This window comes from Equus quagga, chromosome 8 (assembly GCF_021613505.1).
Source record: "Equus quagga isolate Etosha38 chromosome 8, UCLA_HA_Equagga_1.0, whole genome shotgun sequence".
In the NCBI taxonomy this organism is placed as follows: domain Eukaryota; kingdom Metazoa; phylum Chordata; class Mammalia; order Perissodactyla; family Equidae; genus Equus; species Equus quagga.
Window position 1 is genome coordinate 131,150,910 of NC_060274.1, and position 24,593 is coordinate 131,175,502.

General features: G+C 37.8%; 1 protein-coding gene across 1 annotated transcript in view; it reads left to right on the forward strand.

Annotated features, from left to right (window-relative positions):
* UBE3C (ubiquitin protein ligase E3C) overlaps positions 1–24,593 on the forward strand; it is a 123,291-nt gene that overhangs the window by 22,019 nt on the left and 76,679 nt on the right. The window contains exons 2-9 of the mRNA XM_046669080.1: positions 4,035–4,088; positions 7,524–7,598; positions 8,065–8,211; positions 12,085–12,200; positions 19,137–19,294; positions 22,311–22,464; positions 22,884–23,104; positions 23,604–23,758. Of these exons, the coding sequence (XP_046525036.1) occupies positions 4,035–4,088; positions 7,524–7,598; positions 8,065–8,211; positions 12,085–12,200; positions 19,137–19,294; positions 22,311–22,464; positions 22,884–23,104; positions 23,604–23,758 (1,080 nt within the window). The remainder of the gene's footprint in view (positions 1–4,034; positions 4,089–7,523; positions 7,599–8,064; positions 8,212–12,084; positions 12,201–19,136; positions 19,295–22,310; positions 22,465–22,883; positions 23,105–23,603; positions 23,759–24,593) is intronic.

A 24,593-nucleotide genomic window follows, 5' to 3' on the forward strand; every position in this document is an offset into this window, starting at 1 on the left:
GGCCATGGGACTGGCCCCTGTTAGGAAATGATTTTGAGAGCAGATTGCAGTTTGGAGTTTGTTTTAAACGGTTGTCAGCCCTGTGTGAGGTGATGCAGATAGAGGATGGGAAGCCATGGAAGGAGTTTAATCTGAAGTGATGGGTGATTTGAACTCTACATTTTCAGTCCAGGCTTCTTCTGTTGTCTTATTACCTATTGACTTGTCAGTCCCATAGATATGTCAGCATCATTGAATTTTAAATTTATCATCATCTCCCTTCCATCCCATACTGTCTTGATTTAAGGTTCATGTAGCCAGAGATAAGCGTTCTCAGATTCATTCTCGATTTCCGACCTCTGACTCCTACACAGAGCTGGGAGTCCAGTTCAGCCCCCTCTCCTTCATCCTTCCCTTTCCTCCCCGGCAGGCACGCTCTCATGCCTCTGCTGCTTCACATGCTTTCTGCCTCTGCTGGGATGTTTTCCCATCTTGTCATCATCTTGCTGAACACAAAGATTTCTTTGGAATTCACCTTTCCTTCTGAGTGTTCTCTGGGTCACTGGGGCAGGTGGTACCTGTTCTTTCTCTGTGCTGTCTTATACTCTGTGCATACCTCTGTTAACATGTGCACTCATGAAGGCAAGGACCGAGTCTGTTTTATTCAGGCTTTATTGTTAGTGTCTAGAATTGTGTCTGGCCCACAGTAGGTAGTCAGGAAATAGGCTTCTTTTTCTCCCACGAAACTATGCACCCCCAAATGGAGACATTCTCTGAGGTGGGGAATATAGGAAGAGGCTCTGGTTCTGGTCTGGAATTTGGTTACAAGTTCAGGTGCTACATTTTGACAATTTACATAATTTCTAGTCATTGATTATGTACTCTATCCCATTTTTTCTTTCTGTGCTGAATTGAATTTTTACGGCAACCTTTGTGTCCTTGGTCTTTTTGATTGCTTAGTTCACCTTTTCTGGACATTCTGTATCCTCTGTTTTTCAATACCCCCTGCTCCCCATGCTTTCTGAACTCATGCCAAATTTTGGTGATCAAAAAATTTTTTCTGTGGCCTCTCCGTCCCCACTAGCCTCCTTTCTGTTATACCTTCCAGCTTATGTATTACGAGGACAAAAGATTTTTTAAATTTCTCAAAATCCAAAATAATATGATCATATCATACTTAATGTTCTTTTTCAAAGTAATTAGCACACCACTTAATGGCTTAGGCTCTGGACCTGTCTGAATTCAGATCTTGGCTCTACCTCTTTTGAATGTCAATTTTCTCATCTGTAAACAGGAAAAATAATAGTACTTACCTCAGAAGGTTATTCTGAGGAATACATGAATTAGCCAAATCCCACGTTTAGAAGGTTGCTTAGCATATGGAGGGTGAGCCTTCAGTCTGAGTTTCTGTGTTGCACACGTGTTCTCCTCCCTCTGTCCTTCCTGTGGTAGGGCACAGTGCACAGGTCTAGACAAATCAGTGTTGGGAGCAGCTGGCACTGTTCCTAGAGTCGGCTTTCCAGTGTGACTGACTTGATGTGTGGCATGAGTTGACCTCTCCCTGTAGACCTTTCTCTTTTCTCTGTAAATATGTAGGCAGCAGGAGTACTCTGAAAGAAAGGCCTTAACATTCTTTAAAATACAATTTCATTGTTGAAATCGCATGTCAAGTTTTGTGTGTGTCCAGTGCTTTGGATTTGCATGCTGTGCTTATTTTATTACTTTTATTTATTTTTTTTATTTTTTCCTTTTTCTCCCCAAAGCCCCCCGGTACATAGTTGTATATTCTTTGTTGTGGGTTCTTCTAGTTGTGGCATGTGGGACGCTGCCTCAGCGTGGTTCGACGAGCAGTGTCATGTCCGTGCCCAGGATTCGAACCAACGAAACACTGGGCCGCCTGCAGCGGAGCGCGTGAACTTAACCGCTCGGCCACGGGGCCAGCCCCTATTTTATTACTTTTGAAATGAGCTGTCTTTTAAGTGGGAAGCTTTGTAGCCCTTGCACAGGGGTGAGAGAAGTAAGCTGCACATTTCTATGGTGGCCAGGTGCAGGGATTTTAGTCTGCGGGTGATCGAAGGTGAGGACTATCTGTCCTCGGCATGGACAGCGGTGCCTCTTGTCCCTCATGGCTCCTCCCTTAGCATAAGCATCCAACTGAAAGGACAGTTTCTGAGAAGTTCTGGTCTGCAATTAGAATCCACTTATGCTTTTTGGTACTTAGTACCAATTTTGATTTTTAAAATACTGCAGCCTAGGTACTGTGTTGCGGGTATCCAACAGTGCCTTTCAGCCATTATGGCTACTCCTCCTCTTAGACTGTTTTGTTTTACTCAAAGGAAATGTTCATTAATTCATTTTATAAATATTTATTGAATATCTACATGGGCCAGACACTGAAGCAGATGATAAGGACATGGTGGTAAGGAGCAGGTGAGGTCCTCAAACCCGTGGGACTTTCAGATTCATGACAACTAAGCTTATCTGTGTGTTGAAGTAAATTTAGTGACTCTTTTGCCAACGTGTATCATTTTTCTAACTAAAATGTTGGTTTATTTAGTTTCAGACGTTAGACATTTTCTTTTTAGTTGTAACAGTGTATGCCATTTTAAGAACTCTTAGGGCCGGCCAGGGGGCGCAGCAGTTAAGTGCTCACGTACTGCGGCAGCTTGGGGTTCGCTAGTTCGGATCCCGAGTGTGGACATGGCACTGCTTGGCAAGCCATGCTGTGGTAGGCGTCCCACATTTAAAGTGGAGGAAGACAGACATGGATGTTAGCTCAGGGAAGTCTTCCTCAGCAAAAAGAGGAGGATTGGCAGCAGACATTAGCTCAGGGCTAATCTTCCTCAAAAAAAAAAAAAGAAATATTAGTTCTTTAACTATAACCAAATAATGAACATACTAAATCTGGACAAATGGAGATAGAAGGAAGAGAAATTAAAGACGTAAACATACCAATTCTATTCATTAATAAATATAATGACTAGAAATATGTTTGTGTTTTTATCTAGAAGATTTCCACAGTTCTGAACCTTCAACTTTGCACTTTTACTTTAGGTTTTCCATCCCCCCTCCTTTTAATTATGTTTAAAACAAAATATTTTTCTGACTTTGGACATGTGGTGGATAAAGCCTTTTTATTTGAAATTCAAGAAATGAAATTTTCTGTAATGGAAGCTATCTGGAAGATTTATTTCTTTGGCTTTAAATTTTGTCAGTGAGAAACTTTTCATTCGACACGTGTGTTCATTCACATATCAATGTGTAATTTAAAATTGGCTTAATTACTTGCTTTCTGACACTATTCTAATGTGGTGTATGTTGTTAAGAAATTTAAGTTTATTAATTTTTCTAATGATTCATATGTAGTGTCTGAGACCTTTAGTTTATTTTGGATTAAACTTACAAGAACAAAGTGCCTGTATACTATAGACTGGATCAGTTCTGGGGGCAGAAGGAGGGTTGTCTTTAAGTGTTTTTATTTTATTTGAAATGTTTAACTTTCCCGTTTATTATTTCAGTTCCTTCTACATAACAACTAGTTTTGTTCAAAATTTAATTTTACTTATGATGAAAAAAATATTTTTAAAAATTTGGTAACAATAAAGAAATTGATTTTTTCATCAAATTTTTATTGAGATAATCGTAGACTCGTGTGCAGCTGTTAGAAATAATTCGGAAAAGTCTCTTGTTCACATTGCCTCATTTCCCCTGGGGCTTATATTTTGCAAAATTGTAGTACATATCACAACCAGAGTATTGACACTAATGCAGTGCACTGATCTTGTTCACATCTCCCCATTTGTGCGTGAGCTCGCTTGTGCGTATAAAGAAGTCAGAGTTTATTCTTAGTGAACTACTGAAATGCTAACTTGAGTTTCTGTGACCTCGGGGAGAACTGTTTAACCTCTTGTGCACCAGATTTCTCACTCAGTCAGGTAGTTTGATTGGATGATCTTTAGAATCCTTTTTGGGTCAAAACATTCTATAATTTTTGTATGAGAGTATTTTAGAATTTAAAATCATAACCTTTATCTTTTCTCTTTTTTTGTGTTTAGGAAGAAAAGGCTTCTCTTTTACATCGTACTCAGGAAGAAAGAAGAAAGAGAGAGGTAAAAATAGTTTTGTAATAGTTTCTATAGACAAGCATTTTTCCAAAGCCTTTCAATAAGTCTTGGTTTTACCGTTACATGCATATAGATGTATGTATGTTTATATGACATACTACATATATTTTTATGTATATTAAACTTTAGAAGCTTTTCTGGATTTGTTGGATTTTACAGTAGGTCATTTATTCTGGAACCAGTGTAGAAAAGAGGGGAAATGGGCTTTTAGTTCACTTATTGCTTATGATGTGGTTTCTGGAAAACCTAGAAAATGTTAGTATATGATTTTCACATTTTGCCAAGCAAAAGGAGGAAAACTCACTGTTGAGGCAAATATCTTAACTATTGTGAAGGAGGTAAATACATGAAAGGAGCCAGTGACATTCATGGTTTTATTCTTTATTTTACATTTCATCTTTCTGGTGATAATTTCTTAAAATAGCTTTGCTTTGTTGATTAATCAGCAATTGTAGTATCTTATGCCCTGCTTTTCTAAATAGTTTTTTGTTTTGCTTTATTTTTTAATAGTCCATTCAATCTTTTAGCAGCTATTAATTGAGAGCTTGTTATATTCCAGGTACTCTTCTGCTCGCTGGGTATATAGACAGTGAATGAGACAGACAGTGTTCCTGCTCAGTGATAGAACACAGCCATTAACCAAGATCTTGAGATGGTGGCGAGCGCTATGAAGGCAGCAGAGCAGTGTGGTAGTAACTGGACGGTCTGATTTGGATTGGATTTTAGGGAAGGATCCTCTTGAGTTGATTAGAGTTGAGCTAATTCCTGAAGGATGAAAAGGAGCTGTCTTGTGAAATACTGGAGGAAAAGCATTCTTGGTTAAGGGAACAGCAAATGCAGATTCTCTGGCAGGGATTCCCAACCTCAGCACTGTTGACGTTTTGGACCAGATAATTCTTTGTTGTGGGGGACTGTACATTGGAGGATGTTTAGCAGCATCCGTGGCCTCTACCCAGTAGATAGCACAACATTCTCTCCCCTACAGTTGAGACAACCAGAAATGTTTCCGGAAATTACCAAATGTTCTCTGGGTGGTAAAATTGCCCTCACTTGAAAATCACTGCTCAAACAAGAAAAGTATTTATTGGTTGATGTCTTTCATCTTTTCTGGAAAGTTCTCAGCAGTCATCTCTTTCGGTAGTGTTTCTGCTCCATTCTCCCTTTCCTCCTCTTCTTGGACTCCAGTTACAAATATATTCAGCCTTTGCATTGTGCCCCATATGTCTCCTGTGCTCTTTTCTGTATATTTATCCTTTTGAATGTCTGTGCTTTGGTTTGGATATTTTCTTGTGACCTAACTTCTAATTTACATTGTCTAGTTGTTAAATACCTCCATTGAGTTCTTAATTTCAGTTTTTATTGCAGTACTAGAATTTTCTTTGATTCTTTTATTTCCCAGTTCTCTTTTCTTTGCATTTCTTGAACATAATTGTAGATTTTTAAAGATAATGCTTAAGCACCAGTATTTGGATCGCCTATGAGTTTGTTTCTGTTGTTTGTCTTCTTGATTTTTAGTGCTTGTCTTTTGCCTGGTTATTTTGCTTGAATACTGACATTGTATATGTCACACTTCAGAGACATCTTCAGGCTCTGGAATGTGAGCTCTTCTTCTGGAGAGCGTTACCTTTGCTTTTGGCGGGCAGCAGAGAGTGGGTCAAATCACCTTTAACTGATAACACAGTTGAGCTGATTTGAAACTGGCCTTCACTCCTTGTAAGGCTTAATCTATTTCCAGTACACCTAACGTGTTGCCTTTAGGTCCCAGCCAGAAGGCTGGAGTGTTTCTGAGACTTCCTCCTCAGTAAACAACTGAATGAATAAAAATAAATGTTTTGAAAACTCCTGGATGATATATGAGTTTTTAAGTGCTCTTAGAATCATCATAGTAATGAGTAGGTTTCCAGACTAGACTTAAGCCCAAAGGTTCCCATGTTGTAACTGTTTCAAGCTCAAAAAGTACACTTGTGTGACCTGGTGGTGTTCTCCAATACCAAGATTGAGTGTGTGTATGTGTGTTTCAAGTCTGGGAGGTGGCATTCATAGAAGAGATGAAACAACGTCCTGTGGTAAGACAAGAGTACAGATTTTAGTGTCACACCTTAGTGTGAATTCTGACTCTCTTACGTCTCTTGGCATCACTTAATCTTTATGGAAATCTCAGTTTCTCCATCTTTAAAATAGGAGTAATACTCACTTGTAAGTATTATTCTTTGAATGCATGTGAAGTATCTCTCTTAGGGCTAGCACATAGTAGGCCCTCAAACAATAGTAGCTGCATTGGTTATGATGATGATGACAAAGAATATGTGTTTTTGCTAGGCCACTGAAAATTTTAAAGGTGGTCTCAAGTCAATAAAAATTAGAGTTTTCTCTAATTGTTGTTTTCTCTCTTCTTTCTTGAAACGCAAAGCTGACCTTTAAGATAGATGTTTGTCTATATTGTTTTTATAGTTAAAACTAAAACTTTTTAAAAAAGTCTTATTTTGGGGGCTGGCCCCCGTGGCCGAGTGGTTAAGTTCGAGCCCTCCACTGCAGGTGGCCCAGTGTTTCATTGGTTCAAATCCTGGGCACGGACATGGCACTGCTCATCAGACCACGCTGAGGCAGCGTCCCACATGCCACAACTAGAAGGACCCACAACGAAGAATATGCAACTATGTACTGGGGGGCTTTGGGGAGAAAAAGGAAAAAAATAAAATCTTAAAAAAAAAAAGTCTTATTTTGTTAGTGGAATTGTAAAATGGTGTAGCCATTTTGGTAAACAGTCTGGCAGTTCCTCAAATGTTAATTCCACTCACAGGTTATACACTCAAGAGAAATGAAAACCTGTGTGCACACAAAAACTTTTACACAAATGTCCCCAGCAGCAGTGTTCATAATAGCCCAAAGTGAAAACAGCCCAAGTGTTCCTTGACTAATAGATGGATAAACAAAATGTGAGACATCCATACAGGGGAATCTTAATTGGCCATAAAAAGGAGTAAAATACTGATACATGTTACAACATAGATGAACCTTGAAAACATCATGCCAAGTAAAAAAAGCCAGACACAAAGCCCACATATTATATGATTCCATTGTATGAAATGTCCAGAACAGGCAATTCCACACAGAAAACTGGTTATTGGTTGCCACCGGTGGGGGAGGGGAACGGGGGAGGGAAGGCAGGGAATGAGGGATGACTGCTAATGGGTGTGGGGGGTTTTTTGGGAAGTGAATGATGAAAGTGTTCTAAAATTAGATAGTGGTGATGGTTGTACAACTTTGAATATATTTAAAATTGGTGAATGGTACACTTAAAAGAGTGAATTTTGTGGTATGTGAATTACATAACTGTTATTTTTTTTTTTAAGTCCTTACTAGCTGAATGTCATTTTCACTGATTGTAAACAATTGTTTTATCCTCGCTCCAATATTCAGGAAGAAAGGCGAAGATTGAAAAATGCAATAATTATCCAGTCGTTTATTCGAGGCTATAGAGATAGAAGACAGCAAGTAAGTTTGTTTTTAAACTGAGAAATAATTAGAAAAGCATGTGAGAACTTATTTTAAATACAGCCTTGCATTCTTAGAAGTAGAATCATTTTGTGTGTATTTTTGTACACCTGTTTAATGAAAGTTAATGCTGATATAATATTTTCCCCAATAATTAATTTTATTAGTTTGTATTTACATAAAGATATATAGATAGGTGAGTTTTTAGGTGATTTCTAAATAATAAAATACAAAATAGACCAAACCACAGCTAAAGATCAAAAAGGAAGGAAGTGATGGAAGACTCTTTTAATGGACATTTAAAGATCTTTCATTATAGTCCAGGGTTTCTGGTTTTTATAAGATTTTAGCAATAACTCTACAGCGATGGCACCTTGTCTGTTTCCACCAGTCGTGTTAAAACATTTAGACCATAACAGTTATGTGCCTATGTACTATATTTGTGTATTGTTTTGTTTGCTTTCAGTATTCCATCCAAAGAAGTTCATTTGATCGCTGCGCTAACTTGTCACAGTCTGGTGGCACTTTTTCCCTTGCTAACGGTCCCAACCTTACCCTTTTGGTGAGGCAGCTTCTGTTTTTTTACAAACAGAACGAAGACTCAAAACGTTTGGTGAGTGTTAACTCCATTTTCACTTATCCTTGTTTACAAATTTTCCAGCCTTTTTTTAAATGTGATCAGATAACCCCTCCGATATGTGTTGCCTTTGTGCACTTTTCCTCAGCCAGCTATAATAGGTCATCTTTGTGGTAATGTGTTTTACCTCTTAAAAATCTATAAAAATTTTCAGTAGGTTTTTTCATTTTTTATTATGAAAAACTTCAAATATAAGAAAAAATAGACTAATATGTTGAGCCATCCACCATGTACCCATTACCCAGTCCAGACAGTCATCAACACCTTGTTTCACACAGAACCCTCCACACCTGTGCCTTGCATCATTGTGAAGCGCATCCTAAATATCATAGCATGTTATCTGTAAGTAACTTTAAATCTCTAAAATATAGGGTCAGTCTCTCAAAACATCCGAAAAATAATTGTTACTTTAAAATTTTGTAGACTTCTTGTTAGTGATGAGGAACAATGTGTTAATGGTAGAAAATACATGTAAGTGCATAGATAAATAATCTTTTAAAAAGTAGAACTTGTTATTGTGTCCCGTTTCCCAGAAAATGTTAAGAAGTTCATATAATTATTAGGTTTAATAAGTATTTATTCTTAGAAATTCTTGTTTACTTGTAATAAAAATTTCAAATTGTATTACAAGATGGATATACAATGAAAAGTAAATCTTTCATACTACAACCCTACATACTAGAAGGATCACCATATGAAATATAAGTACAGAGGCAAAGGAATACTTTATTGATTATCTGGTGTCTGGCTTTAAAACCCAACATTGCTTTCTGGGTTGAGCTAGGCTGGAACATGGGAAGAACCTTCCATAAACTAGAGCCAATCTAGAGAGGCAGTAAAAGGGGCTTAATCCAGCCATTCTGGACCTTCCTTAAGTGCAGGCTCTTTCTAGGCTTTGTATTTGAAGTTTATGAGAAAAAGAAGCAGAAAAGTACAGCAGCAGGTAACCTGCCTTTCTTTCTGGAAGAGTCCCCTCCCATCTTCACATACTATCATCTTGTAGATTGGAAGGTCACCGAGGAGCACAGACATGTGGGTGCTCTGGGGGCTTCAGTTGTTTATGTCTTTCCAGAGCACCCCTTTCCTTGGGAGATGCTCCTGCCATGCTCCGTGTGTAAGCCCTGGTCAGCACGCCCCGTGTGGGTTCTAAATGTGGTGCAGTTGCACAGTCCTGCTTCAGCAGCCATGGTGAAAAGCCTGGAGATGAATGTACACATTTGACTCTGGGCCTCAAGCCAAAACAGAGCAAATTGCTCAAGTGCAGATCCTGAAACTCTAAATAGAGTGAAATGTCATCACACCTGGTTAATGTAGCCAAAGTGAACTCGAATATTCAGTTTGCAAACAAAAATGCAAGAATAATAAATTAATCATATGTGGGGAGAAAGTCTCCTGCCTCAGTCTTCAGGTTCCCTGACTCGCATTCTAGGAGCAAGTGTAACGCCATTTTTGATAGTTTTTCTAAGACGCACTATGCAAAACTAAGCATATGTGGTTATCCCTTCCTCACCTCCTCCTCTTGTTTTTATTATGATTTTAAATATGGTCTCTGCTAAAATAGTGTACTATGATTATATCTTCCATTGTGTACAGTTTTCTTGAATTATTCTGTAGTTAATAATTGCCTCACTTTTGTTTAATTTTCTTTGACTCTCTTGTTAAAATCTTCTTCCACCTTCCAACAGTACTGTGAAATGCTTCTCAGTACAGTTGTCCATGATGAAAGATGTCAGGTAGTCTGAGGCTCTGTTTCCCCCTGGAGCTGTTACTCCTGCATCCCAGGAAATTCTTGTACCAGTTTGGATTGGTGCTCTCCAGGCCTGCCATTATCCTGGGAAAGGCTTTTGCCTTGCTTCAGTTTCAGATCCTCTTTCTTGATTTTGTATCTTTTTTGCTTTCCTGATTTACTTCCTTGTTTTGTTGATACATATCCTCAGTTGACTTCCTGAGAAAGGATAAATAAGAAAGTTTTTAAAACTTTACTCATCTGCATTTAGTAAATAATAACAACAAAAAGTTAAGCAAAGTAAACATTTAATGTAGTGATACTAGATCTTTTTGGATGATATTGGTACATTTGTCAAGGTTGTAAAATACGGTATCAAAACTCAGTCTAGAAAGTGTTCAAGTAAAATATCACTACTGCTTTTTTTATTTCGTAGACAACTTGAAACATGACACTTGATTAACATATTTACAGCCTTATTCTTGTAGTTCCTACAATTGCCCATTAGATGTTTATAATGTTTGGTTACTGTGTGTCTTATTTTTATTTGTTAACAGGTAGTACAAATTTTAGATTGAACTGCATGTCAGAAAGGGCAGAAAGTATTTGTATCCAATTGGTTCCTGAGAAAATATGGGCAAGGTAGCTCCAGACACCTCAAGAAAGCTTGTGTGTAGGTAAATGAGTATTTTGAGTAGCTCTCAGAGTTATTTCTACCCAACTTAGGACATACCCTAATTTGTTATGCAGAATGCTTTTGCATTGGTATTTTAATTGTTTGATAACATTTTGTATCAAGTAAGTGTTACTATCAAAGGAGAAACTCCTTAAAGATAGCAGGCAAAAAAAGGTTATGTGGCACTCTTAAGAAGCTATCTTAACTTTAACTCGTTCTAAATGGGCCTTATGAAATGAACAAATAACAGTCTGTTTTACAAAAATATAGTGGAGAAAGCAAAAGAGATTTCTTGTTAGGTATTGAATTATCAAAACCATTTATGGCAGCTACATCCATACTAGATAATCAGGCCTCCTGGATGCAAATTAGACAGACACCTAACTCAGCATTGCTGAGCTCACTGACCAGTTACTGTGTCCAGAGAATGGGGAGTTCTGGTCAGCCCAGACACATACCTGCCCCTCTCTCCCCCCGCCAGCTATACTGAGGTATAATTGACGAATAAAAGTGTAAGATATTTAAAGTGCACCCTATGATGATTTGACATACATAGACATTGAAATGCGAAAGGATTCCTCCCATCTACTTAAGTAACACATCCATCATCTCACACATTACACCCCTGACCTTTTACTGGGAATAGTGGGGCCATATGATTGCCTTTTTTACCACAATTTCATGGAATTAGGGAAGAGGAGTATCCAAAAGGAAAGGATGCTGGAGACACAGAGGAAAAAGGTACAAAGAAGAAACAGATATCCTGTGTAACTTGTGATTAATATTGTGTTTCTTATATATTTTTATTACAGATTGCTCATTTTTGCAAATTAACTGGGGTTTTTTGTGGGTTTTTTTGGTCTTTTTTTTTTTTTTTTTTATTGAGGAAGATTTGACCTGAGCTAACATCCATTGCCAATCTTCCTCTTTTTTGCTTGGGGAAGATTAGCTCTGAGCTAACGTCTGTTGCCAATCTTCCTCTTTTTGCTTGAGGAAGTTTACCCTGAGCTAACATCTGTGCCAGTCTTCCTCTGTTTTCTATGTGGGTCACTGCCACAGCATGGCTGGCTAGTCGTGTGGGTCTGCACCTGGGATCGAACCTGTGAACCTGGGCCACTAAAGTGGAGCGCACGGAATTTAACCACTACACCACGGGGCTGGCCCACAAATGAACTGGTTTTGTTTTATATTTACATGAGTTTTAAATGTACTTTGTTTTAATAATAAGTTTGTTAATTCAGCTTAATACTGATGTGCTATTTTATATTTTAAGATGGAAAATTCAAAATGTGTATACTACTAAATAAAATCTGACTTATTTTATTTGTTATCATGTTTTGAGTAAGTATCTGTTTCCCTCTTAAGGATATTTGGAATGTGATGTAATTTAGTAAACAGTTAGCTTTTTGTGGATCAAGGTTGTAATCTATATGTTTTGCTGTTTCAGATATGGCTGTATCAGAACTTAATTAAACACAGCTCTCTGTTTGTCCAGCAGTTGGATGGGTCTGAGAGACTGACATGCTTATTTCAAATTAAGAGGTTGATGAGCCTCTGTTGCAGGTAAAGCCCGTTGTTGTCAGCAGTTTATATAAGATGGTGGTCACTTTGTCTGGAGGAGCGCTCTTTGGTTTTCATTTCCTGAGACTCTCGAATATTCTGTGTGTTACAGTTTTCACTCCTGGTGATTCTGGCCTGGTAGAAATTAGAATGTAGATATAAATACCTTCCAGGTGATATTTTTTTCCAAGTATGCCCTGGAATTACCTTGTGAAATGTCAGACATCTTGGTTGCTAGCAAATGGATTGACCAATTGAGAGGACTCTGCTGTGGGCATGACTCCGTTCACCAAGGGTCTGTGCTGAAGTACGGCTCTTCAGAATAGGCCTTTCATCAGGCTCGTTATGATTTATGTATGAACTTAAGTCACTCCCGTGACTTTCTTGGGTTCAGTCTAAAACACAGCATATTTCAGTGACAAGAGCTGTAGTACGTGACTGAAAGAGCAAGTTAACTTCCTTACCATTTTTAAAAAATTGCTTAGATCTGCACAGTAGCACAACTTTCAAATGATTCTGAGCCTTCAGTATAATTTCAGTTAATTTTCTGGAAGCTCTGGGTACTGAAGTTTATTTAGGATTGCTAGGCCTTTTTAAGTGACTTTTCCAAAATTCTAAGTTGGACTGAAGATAGGAGTGGAGAACCTGTTAGGAGAGAGAACCCAGAGAGTCACAGCTCCCAAGAATTCTTTTTCCCTAACTCCTTGTGTTTCTCGGGAAAATTTTTACTTTGGAAAACACCTTGTATACGTTTATTCTCTAAAGCAGGAGTCAACAGACTTTTTCTGTAAATGCCTAGATAGCAAGTATTTCAGGGTTTGCGGGCCCATCTGTGATCTGTGTGATTTATACTTTCTTCTCTCTTACAACCCTTCAGAGATGTAAGGAGTACTCTCCACTCAAGAGCCACACACCATCTGTGGCCGGTTTGGCACACAGGTTTTACTTTGCAGACACCCAGCATACTTTTGAAGATACTCATTTAGCAAGCAATTTTAATAGATGATATATCAAAATATAATTTCGCCCTTTTTTCCCAACTTTTTGTTTTGAAAAATTTCTGACACCAGAAAAGTTGAAAGAATACGTTTATATCCTCCACCTAGATTCAAAAGCTAACATTTTGCGACATTTGCTTTCTTTCTGTCTACATATATATGTTGTTTTTCTAAAGCATTTGAAAGTTGCAGACATCGTGACATTTTACCCCAATTCATCATACATCTCCTAAGAATAGCACATTCTTTAATATAATCGTAATGCTATTTTCACATCTAAGATAATTAATAGTAATTCTCTAATAGCATGTAATATACGCTCCATATTCATATTTTCTCAATTATCTCAAACCTATCTTTTTTATTTGTTTTGATGATCCCAGGATCCATTTGTTTCACTTATTCCTCTATCTCTTGTATTTCCTGTTGACTGGAAGTCAGATCTAGAGAAAGGTTTTTCAGCCTTGTCCTATTGACATTTTGGGCTGGACCATTCTCTCTTGTGGACCAGTCCTGTGCATTGTAGTATGTTTTAGCAGCATCCTTGCCCTCTACACACTAGATGTTAGTGGCACCCCACTCTCAACCAAACATGTCTCCAGATACTGCCAAATGTTGCCCCCAGTAAGAGCCACTGATATTGGGGCTTTATTTGATTCAATTTAAACATTTTTAATAAGAATGCTTCATAGCAGGTAACGTGAGAATCATATGACATCAAGTGGCGAGAGACATTGAGGGATAACCCATTATTAGTGAGGCTAAGTGAAGGTAGAAACTACTCTCTCTCTCTCTATTGTAAAGGTATATTTTCTTCTTGGTCATTAGACGTGGTCTGTGGGATGATAATTTGGTATTATGTGAATACCACCTTCCGTCTAGTGATTTAGCTTTGTGGATTGATGATCTATGCTTGAATCAGTTGTAACATCCATGGTTTGTATAATGGTGATTTTTCTAATTCTGTTGTTTCTTCAGCGTTTGTTAGTTGGCATTATTTGTGAAGAAGACCCTTCCTCCTTTTCCCTTTACTCTCAATAAGGCCTCGTATATTTTTAAAAATACAGTGTATGATAATAAATTTTTCTTTTTGATGGTCATGTTTAGGTAGAGGGAACCCTTTAAGGAACATCTGTGTCCCTTTGACGTGGTCCCATTAGTCTTTTGAGAGCATCTTTACTTTCTGTGACCACAAAATATCCTGGGTTCAACTTGTACTTCCTCTGGAAGCCCCAGGCCTGGGGGTATTTTCTCTGAGGAATCTGGTTCTTTTTGCTGAGGAATGAAGTAAAATTAAAAGGGTAATACGTTAGATATTTTATGTCAAGTGTGTGATAGTAATAAGCCAACAATCTTATCTGCCGTGTGCCGGACATTGAATTTTAGGTGCTTTGGCAAGTTACCAGAGAAAGGGTGTTTGCCTTCTTTTGCTCTTGAAGCTCTTTTCATATCCATAGAAATTCAAGAGAAGTTTTTAAGAGCTGGAAAAGTTGGGTTTTACGTTAAGAAGATCGTGTACCTTATTATGTATAAAATACTTGAATTAATAGATAACATGGAAGTTGATGCCATATAACTTTAGGATAAGTGGAATTTGGATCAGTGCAGTATTGGAGTAGAGGTCAGAAGACCTGGATTCTTGTCTGCCTCTGTGGCTTGCCAGCTTAGGGGCCTGATATGAGTTAATTGGATCTGCTTTTCCTTAATTGTGAAGTGAGGAATGTTCGATGAGACAGGTCCTTCCAGGTCCAGTGTTTCAGTACTGCGTGGGTGGTTGGACTGATGGGTAAACCTCTACTCAAAGAAAATGGTCTCCTAATCACCTCAATCCTTCAAGCTACCTTTTCCTTTCCTTGGACACTGCATGTTAAAGGTGTCATGGGCTCATAAGACCTAATGGTACAACGATCATTGTTGGCGTCTAGCACAACTCTTAAGGTATAAAGATACTAACATTGTTTACAAATAGCTACTTATCTACTTAAATTCAATAAATTTATTTTGAAAATATAGGTAATTTTTAAAAGCTAATGAATTAACATTACTTGTATTTCTTCTTATGTGAGCGTCCATTAGGAACAACATTGGGGTTGGCTAATCAGTTGATTTATTAAAAAATTTTCTTGAGTTCCTACTAAGAGCTCAGGCCAGTTCTCAGCACTAGGATATGGCTGTGCGAAGGCAGAGAAGGGTCCTGCTCTCCTGGAGCTTATAGCTCATCTGGGAGACTGAGAATAAACATAATCAAGTAAAATATAAATGTCTTTGTACAGAAAAGGTAAATGTTAAATAATGTAAGTGTTGAGGAAAGGGGGATGTGAAATTTGGAGAGTGTGGGTTGACTTGAGAGAGTCTGACAGGGAAGGTGTCCTTGAGGAGATGACTAGGTGGGAGGGATGGAACTGGCTGTGTGGCTGTCAGAGCCTGCGTGGTGTGCTGGAAGTGCGCAAGGGGGAAGGGGAAGGGTGAGGGTGAGAGAGCAGGCGGTTATCAGGACCTGGAAGGGATTTTCTTTAGGACTTTGTCTTTCTTTTCTTTTTCTTTTTTTTTAAATAAAGATTGGCACCTGAGCTAACATCTGTTGCCAATCTTTTCTTTCCTTCCTTCCTTCCTTCCTTTCTCTCTCTCCCTCTCTTTCCCTCTCCCTCTTTCTCTCTCCCTCTGTTTCCCTCTCCTCTCCCTCCCCATACATAGTTGTATATTCTAGTTGTGAGTGCCTCTGGTTGTGTAGGACTTTGTCTTTCATACTGAGACAGCAAGGAAGCCAAAGGAGAGTTTGAGCAAAGAGTGACCTGAACTGAATTTTGTTTCTTCCCTGTCTTGTAATGTTTTTATGTTTTATGTTTTAATGTTTGTAATGTTGTTATGAAATTTTCAAACATGAAAGAGTAGAAAAGTGGTACAGTAAATGCTCGTTTGCCTGCCATCTGGAGTCAACAATTTTTAACATTATTGACCACTGTTAACATTTTGCTAAATCATTTCGAAGTAACATAGTGACGCTCCAGTCACTCACTGCTTCAGTATCCATCTCCCAGAAAGACACTCCTCCATCCCACAGTTCCGTTATATGCCTATAAAGATGGTTGAGAATGGCATTAACTAACCCTGGAGTGGCCAGACGGCCTCGTCTGTCAGTCCTAGTGGTAGCTCCCCTTTCATTCAGAAACGGCTCAGCTCGGCTGCTGTGTCCCATACTCAGTCCATTTTCAAGTTTTCTCTTTTCAAAATATATTTTATAGCTGTTTTCCTTTCTTCCTCCCTCCCTCTACACCCCCGCTTCTGTCTTTCCTTCTTCCCTCCCAGAATCTAATTGACCACACACTATCTTTGACGACATCTAAATCTTTTAATCTGGAATAGTCCACACCTCTAATTTATGTTTTAATACAACTGCTGACTAGTGTGTTGAAAACAGACTGCAGGGGAGTAATGGCAGAAACAGGGATCAGTTCGAGAGAGCAGTAATCCAGCCAAGAAATGATATGTCTTGGGCCATGGTGATGGCAGTGGGAATAACATGAGTTGGTTGGATTCTGGTAGAGCCAACAGGATTTACTGACAGACTGCGTTAGGGTTTCAGATGATGAAGAGTCGAGGATGAATACCAGTTTTGGTTTGAACATTTAGATGGATGAGGTAGTTTTAAACCCTAGGGAACATAAACATGAGTGAGATGACGTGAATTGTATAGAAAGAGAAGAGAACCAAAGACTGACCCCTGGGGCACCCTTACGTTAGGAGGCTGTGGAGAAGAGAATCCAAGGCCCTGGCATCCGAGTAAAGAAAACACAGGGGAAGAGGACAGATTGGGGGGAGTGCTCACCACCGTAGATGAAATCAGAGAATTGATCATTGAGTTGGTAATGTTCAGTATTGTTTTCCAAAAGAAAAATCAGGACTCCCATAAGAATGTGTCAATAATTTTATTTAACTTATTAATTAATGAGGGAACCAGTAGGATGTTACAACTGGTTCAAATGAGGACTTATCTTACAGAAATTTACGTTCTGTATCCGACGGAAACCTTTTGCATTGCCAGGAACAGGAATAATTTATACAGTATATATATATATATATATATATATATATACTGTATATACTGTATGGATATATATATATAAACTGTATGGGAAACATCCCTATTGGTTTTCTACGTGTTATCTTCTCTCTCTCCAGAGATGTAAAGTAGCCTAGTGGAAGACAAGGTGGAGGTAACCCAATGGGTGAGCTGGACAGACCACCCAATAATCTTCTTTTTTTTTTTTGGTGCCTATTTCACAGTCTTACGGTTTTTCCCAGTAGTAATACCATTGGTGACCTTGATGAGCACAGTGGTGGGGGAAGGTCTGATTGGATCAGATTTAAGAGGAATTGTAAATAATGAGTTCTGCAAAGGGAGCAGAGACATGGAATAGTGAGACATGGCAAGGGCAGTGGCATCTGGACATTAAGGAAAAATTAATAGGATGCTTGTTGATGATCCAGTATGAGAGGGAAAATTGCAGGAGAAGGGATTGCTGGAACAAAGCCTCTGAATGATTATGTAAGAGGTCAGGATATAGTTGGAGGGTTATAGGATTTGGCTTTGGATGGGAACAAGGGCGGTTTATTCATGTTTTCAAGAAACAGACAACCCAGTTAAAAGACTGGGTAAGAGATTTGGGCACTTTTAAAAAGGAGACATGTGAATGACCAGTAAGCACTTGAAAAGATATTCATCTTAAATAATCAAAGAAGTACAAATTCAAATCACAATGAAGTACAATTACACAGCCATTAGAATGGCTCATATTTTTACAAGTACTATTACCAAGTGTTAAGGTTATGGAGCAACTGGGACTCTCATATACTGCTGTTATAAGTTTGGTAGTTTCTTTTAAACTTAAATGGATAGCTACCATGTGACCCTGCGATTCCACACCTAGGAGTTTACTCAAGAGAAATGAAATTTAGATCCACACAAAGGCTTGTCCTTGAATGTTCATGACAGCTTTATTTATAATAGCAAAAGACTGGAAATGACCCAAATGTCAATTAACATGTGAATAGATAACCAAAATGTGGTATTTCCATGCTGTGGAATACTACTAGCAAATAAAAGGACTAAGTTTTTGACACATGTTGGATAAATCTCAGAAAGATGCTAAGGGTAAGAATCTAGACATTAATGAGTACATACTGTATAATTCCTTATGCAAACTAATCTATAGTGACAGAAAAAATTGGTTGGGGGTGGGGGAGTTGGAGGGAAGAATTGACTAGAGAGGACCAAGAGGAAATCCTGGAGGTGATGGATGTGTTGAGCATCTTCATTGTGGTGTAATGTGTATTGCCTACTTTAAATGAGTGTGTATTATTGTATGTAATTGTCTCTATACAGTTGATTTTAAGAAAAGACATTGTCTGTTTTAAATAAGACTTAATTTTGTGATACCTAAGCCTTTAATTTTCATAGTAAGAAGGGACTCTAGTCAAAATGATAGACTTAAGATGAGAAATATATTATTAACTTTTACTTAGGGGATATTGCAGGCATGGAAAGTCTTGAAGGCGTCCTTGAAAAATATCCTTCTCTGAGTTGAATTAGGTGAATTAGTTGCAGCTTCTCTTGGTATAATCCATGGGTTACAACACGCTCACGTGGCATTTGTGATCTTCCATTTTCCTTGTCTGTTTCTCCCTCTATGATTGTGCATTTTTCATTTCTGTAAACCGAGTGCCAACGTGTTGTTTGGCACATAATAAGGACTCACAAAAAAAGTATGAATGACAGATTGATTATTTTGTCTGTCTTTGAGTTTTGCCTCTTTTCAGAGATATTCTAGGATTAGAACAGAATGGCTCAAGCACTTACCATAGTGAATGAGAGTAATTTGAGGAAACTTTTGGTGACATTTGCCATCCAGTAAGTATGTGAATACTTTTTTCATTTTTACAGGTTACTGCAAAACTGTAATGATGACAGTTTGAATGTTGCACTTCCAATGAGAATGCTTGAGGTGTTTTCATCTGAGAACACTTACTTGCCAGTTTTACAAGACGCTAGCTATGTGGTGTCAGTAATTGAACAAGTTTTGCACTACATGATTCAACATGGTAAGTCATGGATGGGGTCAGAACTCTGGATTCGCTTTATTGTGTGAAGTGAGCATAGGCTCGGGTGCTTTTTAGAGCTTGTACAATCACGCTAAAGATCACAGTATGACTTTTCTAACAGAAGCATCATGCACAGTTGAGGGGAACACCTCCTGGGAGTCACCCATTCTAACATTTGTCCTTAATCTCTGTTCACCCTAAAAATTTGGAAAACATGTTTAATCTCTTTACTTAAATTTTCCTGTTGCTTGAAAGTGAAGCAAATTAATATATGCCTTAAGACATTGTTGCAGGTACTGTAACCAAATATTTGTGTCTGCAGTGCAGCGGCCAGGCCTTCATAAGCGAGCTGCAGCATCCTGAGTTAATAGGAATGATAACACCACAGATACATGAGATAAGTCAACTGGAGAACCCGTCTTATTAAAAAGTAAATCCTAGTTTTCATGTTAGTTCAGTAGAGGAGAGTAAGATATTGAGTTTATTTGAATGTTCTTACTAACTTGGTGTTAAAGCTTTTATGCATTGACACTCTCCTTAAAATGACTGTATTATGTAAGATATAATAATCTAGATCCAAAGTTGCTCTGAAGACACATTAGTGACATTGTTTTGGAGAAAGACTATAAAGTACATATGCTTTTAAAAACCTTTTATGATGAATTAAGCAATATAAAGTAAAACAAAAATTTAAAAAATTTGATTCCCAGTGTTCTCACAGGTAGAAAGTCAAACACTTTAGAGCTCCTGGACCCTGGAAGTACTAGTCAGCCTTAAAGAATATGTGTGTTATTGGTCATAAAAGGAGCTGTAGATGGTTTTGGAAAGTATAGTTACTCATAAGAACAAATAATTTTGCTTTTGTTTTTGTGAATTGCGTACTAATCTAAGTTAGTCTGTCTAGCCAAATCTAGCCAATTTAATCCTCCAGATTAAAAAGGTAGAAATTAAATTCACATACATCCCAGCCGTACTGTTTGGCTTAGATTTAACAGAAGCCCTACTTAGTTTGTTGAAAAACTAAGGAAACTACTAAGTTAAAAAAAGTAAATTGAAAGTTTTGGAATTTGATCTTTTAAAAGACAAACTATGGGTTGGCTCCTTGGCCTAGTGGGTAAGTTGGACACGCTCCACTTTGGTGGCCTGGGTTCAGTTCCCAGGCACAGACCTGCACCACTAGGTGGTGCATGCTGTGGCTGTGACCCACACACAAAATAGAGGAAGAGGGGCACAGATGATAACTCAGGCCCAGTTTTCCTCAGCAAAAAACAAGACAGTTAATGGTAATTAGAAATGGGCCGTTGTATGAATATGATGCGCTGTTGTGTATATTGATTTAAAGCTAAGCACTCGATGAGAATGTTTACTTTTCTTGTTTTCTAAAAGTGTAAAGAAGATAACTAAGAAATATGCATTGTTTTGAAATGTGTCTAGAAATAGGAAAGGCTTCAAAATCTTACATTGAAATTGCTTCTTCTAGCATCGTCTGTGGTATTGCCATTTTTCAGCTGTTTTGATAAATTACTTCCTGAAGTTATTAGTCAATAAAATTTTAACATTCTATTTATTTATTATAGTTTGTATTGTTTTTATATATTATGTGCTGTGATTTAACATGAAGCTTTTTAGCAATTGCAACAGAGCTTTAATACTCTAGTCATGCTGTCAGTTAATCTGTTCACTATACATGTATATCGATGTTACTATATTAATGATGTGATACTTTAAAAAATTTCTTGATGTGCTTAAAAAATTTTTTTTGATTTATTTACATCTTTTCAGTTTTATAACAAAAGAGCTCTCCAGCTTTCTTGTTGAGTTTCACTAGTAATCAATATATATGAGGTTAGAATTGGGATAGTTACAGAGTAGGTCTGACAATAAAGCACCGAGTAACCACTGTTTAGTAATCGTAACTCAAGTATGAGAGTGATAGGACTGTTGTCAAAAAGTAAACCAAGCAAATGATTGTGGTTTCAGTGTGCACTACCAAATGTGCTTGACAATAATGAGTTCACAAACTACACTTGCAAATGGTTCTCATTACTTTAGAAGACAGGGGCAAGTATTTCTAAAAAGATTTTATGATTTGGATCGTTGATGATACCAGAGTTTATGTTCATTCAGGCCTAGAAATCTCATCAAAGGCTTAGAAAGGTCCTGAAAGTTGTTTCTTCTGCTTATATGGAAGTTGCCTTTAAAACAGTTAAATTCCTTGGTGTCCATATTGTGGTCTCCAAAGATATAATTTCCTCTAAAAGGAATTTAAGAGTCCCTGGAGAAAAGGCTGATTTCACATCTTGGTCAGGAGATGAGAAGGTGAGACTGGGACCTCTTGTCCCATCAGAAAGCAGAGATGCTCCCAGTGACCACTGGGTCTCAGGGGCCCTTCTTATATTTACCCCATTGGCCAAAGACAGCACAATTGGAGTATCAGTGAGGCTAACAAGTGCAGTGAATAGAAATATACCAATATGTTTAAGCCCATGAGTTCAACATGATATTTTTTTTAAACCATAAAACTAAATACTTGGAGGATGCTGAAGGGACAAATAAAAAAAAGTCACAACATAATGGGCCTTCCTTGGATCCTGATTCAAACAAATTTATAACATGAGACAATTGGAAACTTGAACACTGACTAGATGTTTATAGTATTAAGGAATTACTGTTAATTTATTTTAGCTGTGATAATGATGTTTTTAAGAAAAGTCAAGTCCTCATCTTTGATGATACACTGAAGTAATTATATCTTGGGTTTATTTCCAAATGAGTGGCGGTATAGGTGATTGGCTGTACTTGATAATTGTGGATGCTGGGTAGTGGGTACATGGGGTTTATGTACCATTTCAGGCTGCTTAAGAATTTGTTGAAAGTTTTTCTTAATAAGGTGAAGAAAACTTAACATAAATTTGGACCTATAGAGATTTACAAAAAGCACTTAAAAATGGATGTTTTTTTCCTTATTATAAGAAAAGGTACCAAATTTTAAGTGTGTGTTTTTCCTTTCTTTTAGGGTATTATAGATCTCTCTATTTGTTAATTAACAGCAAGCTTCCATCAAGTATTGAATATTCTGATTTATCTCGCGTACCTGTAGCAAAAATTTTGCTAGAGAATGTTCTAAAACCATTGCACTTTACTTACAACTCATGTCCAGAAGGTGCAAGGTGAGAATGGAATCAGTTTATTGGTTTTGTAATTTCATAAGATCTATACCTACCAGTAACTTTTACACAGGATGCTGTTTTAAATATAGACTTGAAAGTCAAAATTTTACTTTATTAATGTGACTTAGTTTAAAGAAAAATGTACTTTTTATTTCTGGCCTGCACCCTAATATAAATTTATAATTCTGGTGACCTGGTTATTTTCCTGCTTTCTAGTAGCTGTCAAATAAATATAAAAACATGACAGAGTTTTCTTAATGGGGAAGACACAAAATTAAGTTCATTTCAGGATGATCTAGTTGATATTGAATGCTTAACTTGTATTAGTTGAGAAGGAGAGTTTGAAAGTTAATTTTAATCAATGATTTTGTGAAAAATATGTTTTGATTTTATTAAAAGCTTCCATTTTTCTTTTCCAGGCAACAGGTTTTTATGGCCTTCACAGAGGAGTTTCTGGCAGCACCTTTTACAGATCAGATCTTTCATTTCATCATTCCGGCATTAGCAGATGCACAGACTGCCTTCCCTTACGAGCCCTTTCTGAATGCACTGTTGTTAAGAGAGCGTAGATGTTCCAAAGCGAGTGCCGGAGCACCAGGGCTTCTCTACTTTGTTTTAACTGTTGGTGAAAATTATTTGGGTATGAAATACAAGATATGTTTTACCTGAACCCCCCACATAGGTAGTATTAACAGATAAGTCAAGAGAAGGCAAGGTGGCAAGTGTCAGGTTGTCAAGATGGCCTCTGGGGTGGGAACTTCTTAGAAGACTGTATTTGCTGAAGGACTGTGTCCTTGGCAGGGACCCTGGGGAAAGTTTTCAAGCACAGTAAAAAAAAGTCTGATTTAGATACATGTATAAGTCTGCGCAGGTGAAAAAGAATTTTAGAGTTGAGTGGGAGAACTCCTCTGAGTGCAGGGATGTTTTCCCCATTTGTGCTAAACTTCTCATGCGCCTATTCTAGATTTCTAGCGTCTTCCTCTAATATATTTTAATACACATCTCTGTGCATGAATTTGTAGAATTTTAATAGTAAGTTTTGAAGTGCCTCTCTGAGTATGAAGAAAAATGATGCCTGAGTTTTCTAGTTTCTTTTTGATCACTTTTAATTAGATGTTATAATTGATTGTTTTACAAAGGGACCCTCTCTGAGGAAGGACTGCTAGTGTATTTAAGAGTGCTCCAGACCTTCCTTTCTCAGTTACCGGTTTCACCTGCCAACACAAGCTGTCAAGATTCAGCCAGTGACTCTGAAGATGAGAGTGAAGAGACAGACAAGCAGATGGGCACTCCAGTAAGCTCCCCTGGACCTGTGTGTAGACAACTTCATCTGACTTTGAAGTTGTTTTTAACTTTCTCCATCCTTATTTTTAATTGTATAATAATGTATTAAAGCATGCTTGTGGTAAAGCGTTTGACTGTTCAGATCAAGCCCTCTTACCTGCACCGCCATTGTGCTCTCCTCAGAGATAGCCATCCTAGTGATTGGAAGGACACTCTTCCAGACCTTTCCCTGCACGTCTGTAGAAGTATATGGAGATGCATAGTTTTGTGTTTGTTGTTTTATGTGAAATTGGGTCATACTGTATATTAATTATTACTTAGGAAATGTTTCCTAGAAGTGAAATTATTGGGTTAAAAGCTGAAGTTCCTCGTTCTCAGCAAGTGCACTTCCTTTGCCAGAGACTATTCTATTTTTTTGAAGAATTTTTTTATAACGGTTTTTACTTTACCATAAAAATTTACCCTTTTAGGGGCTGGCCCCGTGGCTGAGTGCTTGGGTTCTCGTGCTCCGCTGCAGACGGCCCAGTGTTTCATTGGTTCGAATCCTGGGTGCGGACATGGCACTGCTCATCAAACCACGCTGAGGCAGCGTCCCATATACCACAACTAGAAGGACCCACAACGAAGAATATACAACTATGTACCGGGGAGCTTTGGGGAGAAAAAGGAAACAAAATGTTTAAAAAAAAAAATTTATCCTTTTAAAGTGATGTACAGTTCAGTGATTTTCCAGTATGTGAACCTAACTAAGCAGCCATCACCACTCTCCAATTTTAGGACCTTTTCATTGCTCCACAAAGAAACCCCATATCCATTAGCAGTCACTTCCTTTCCCCCTTTTCCTC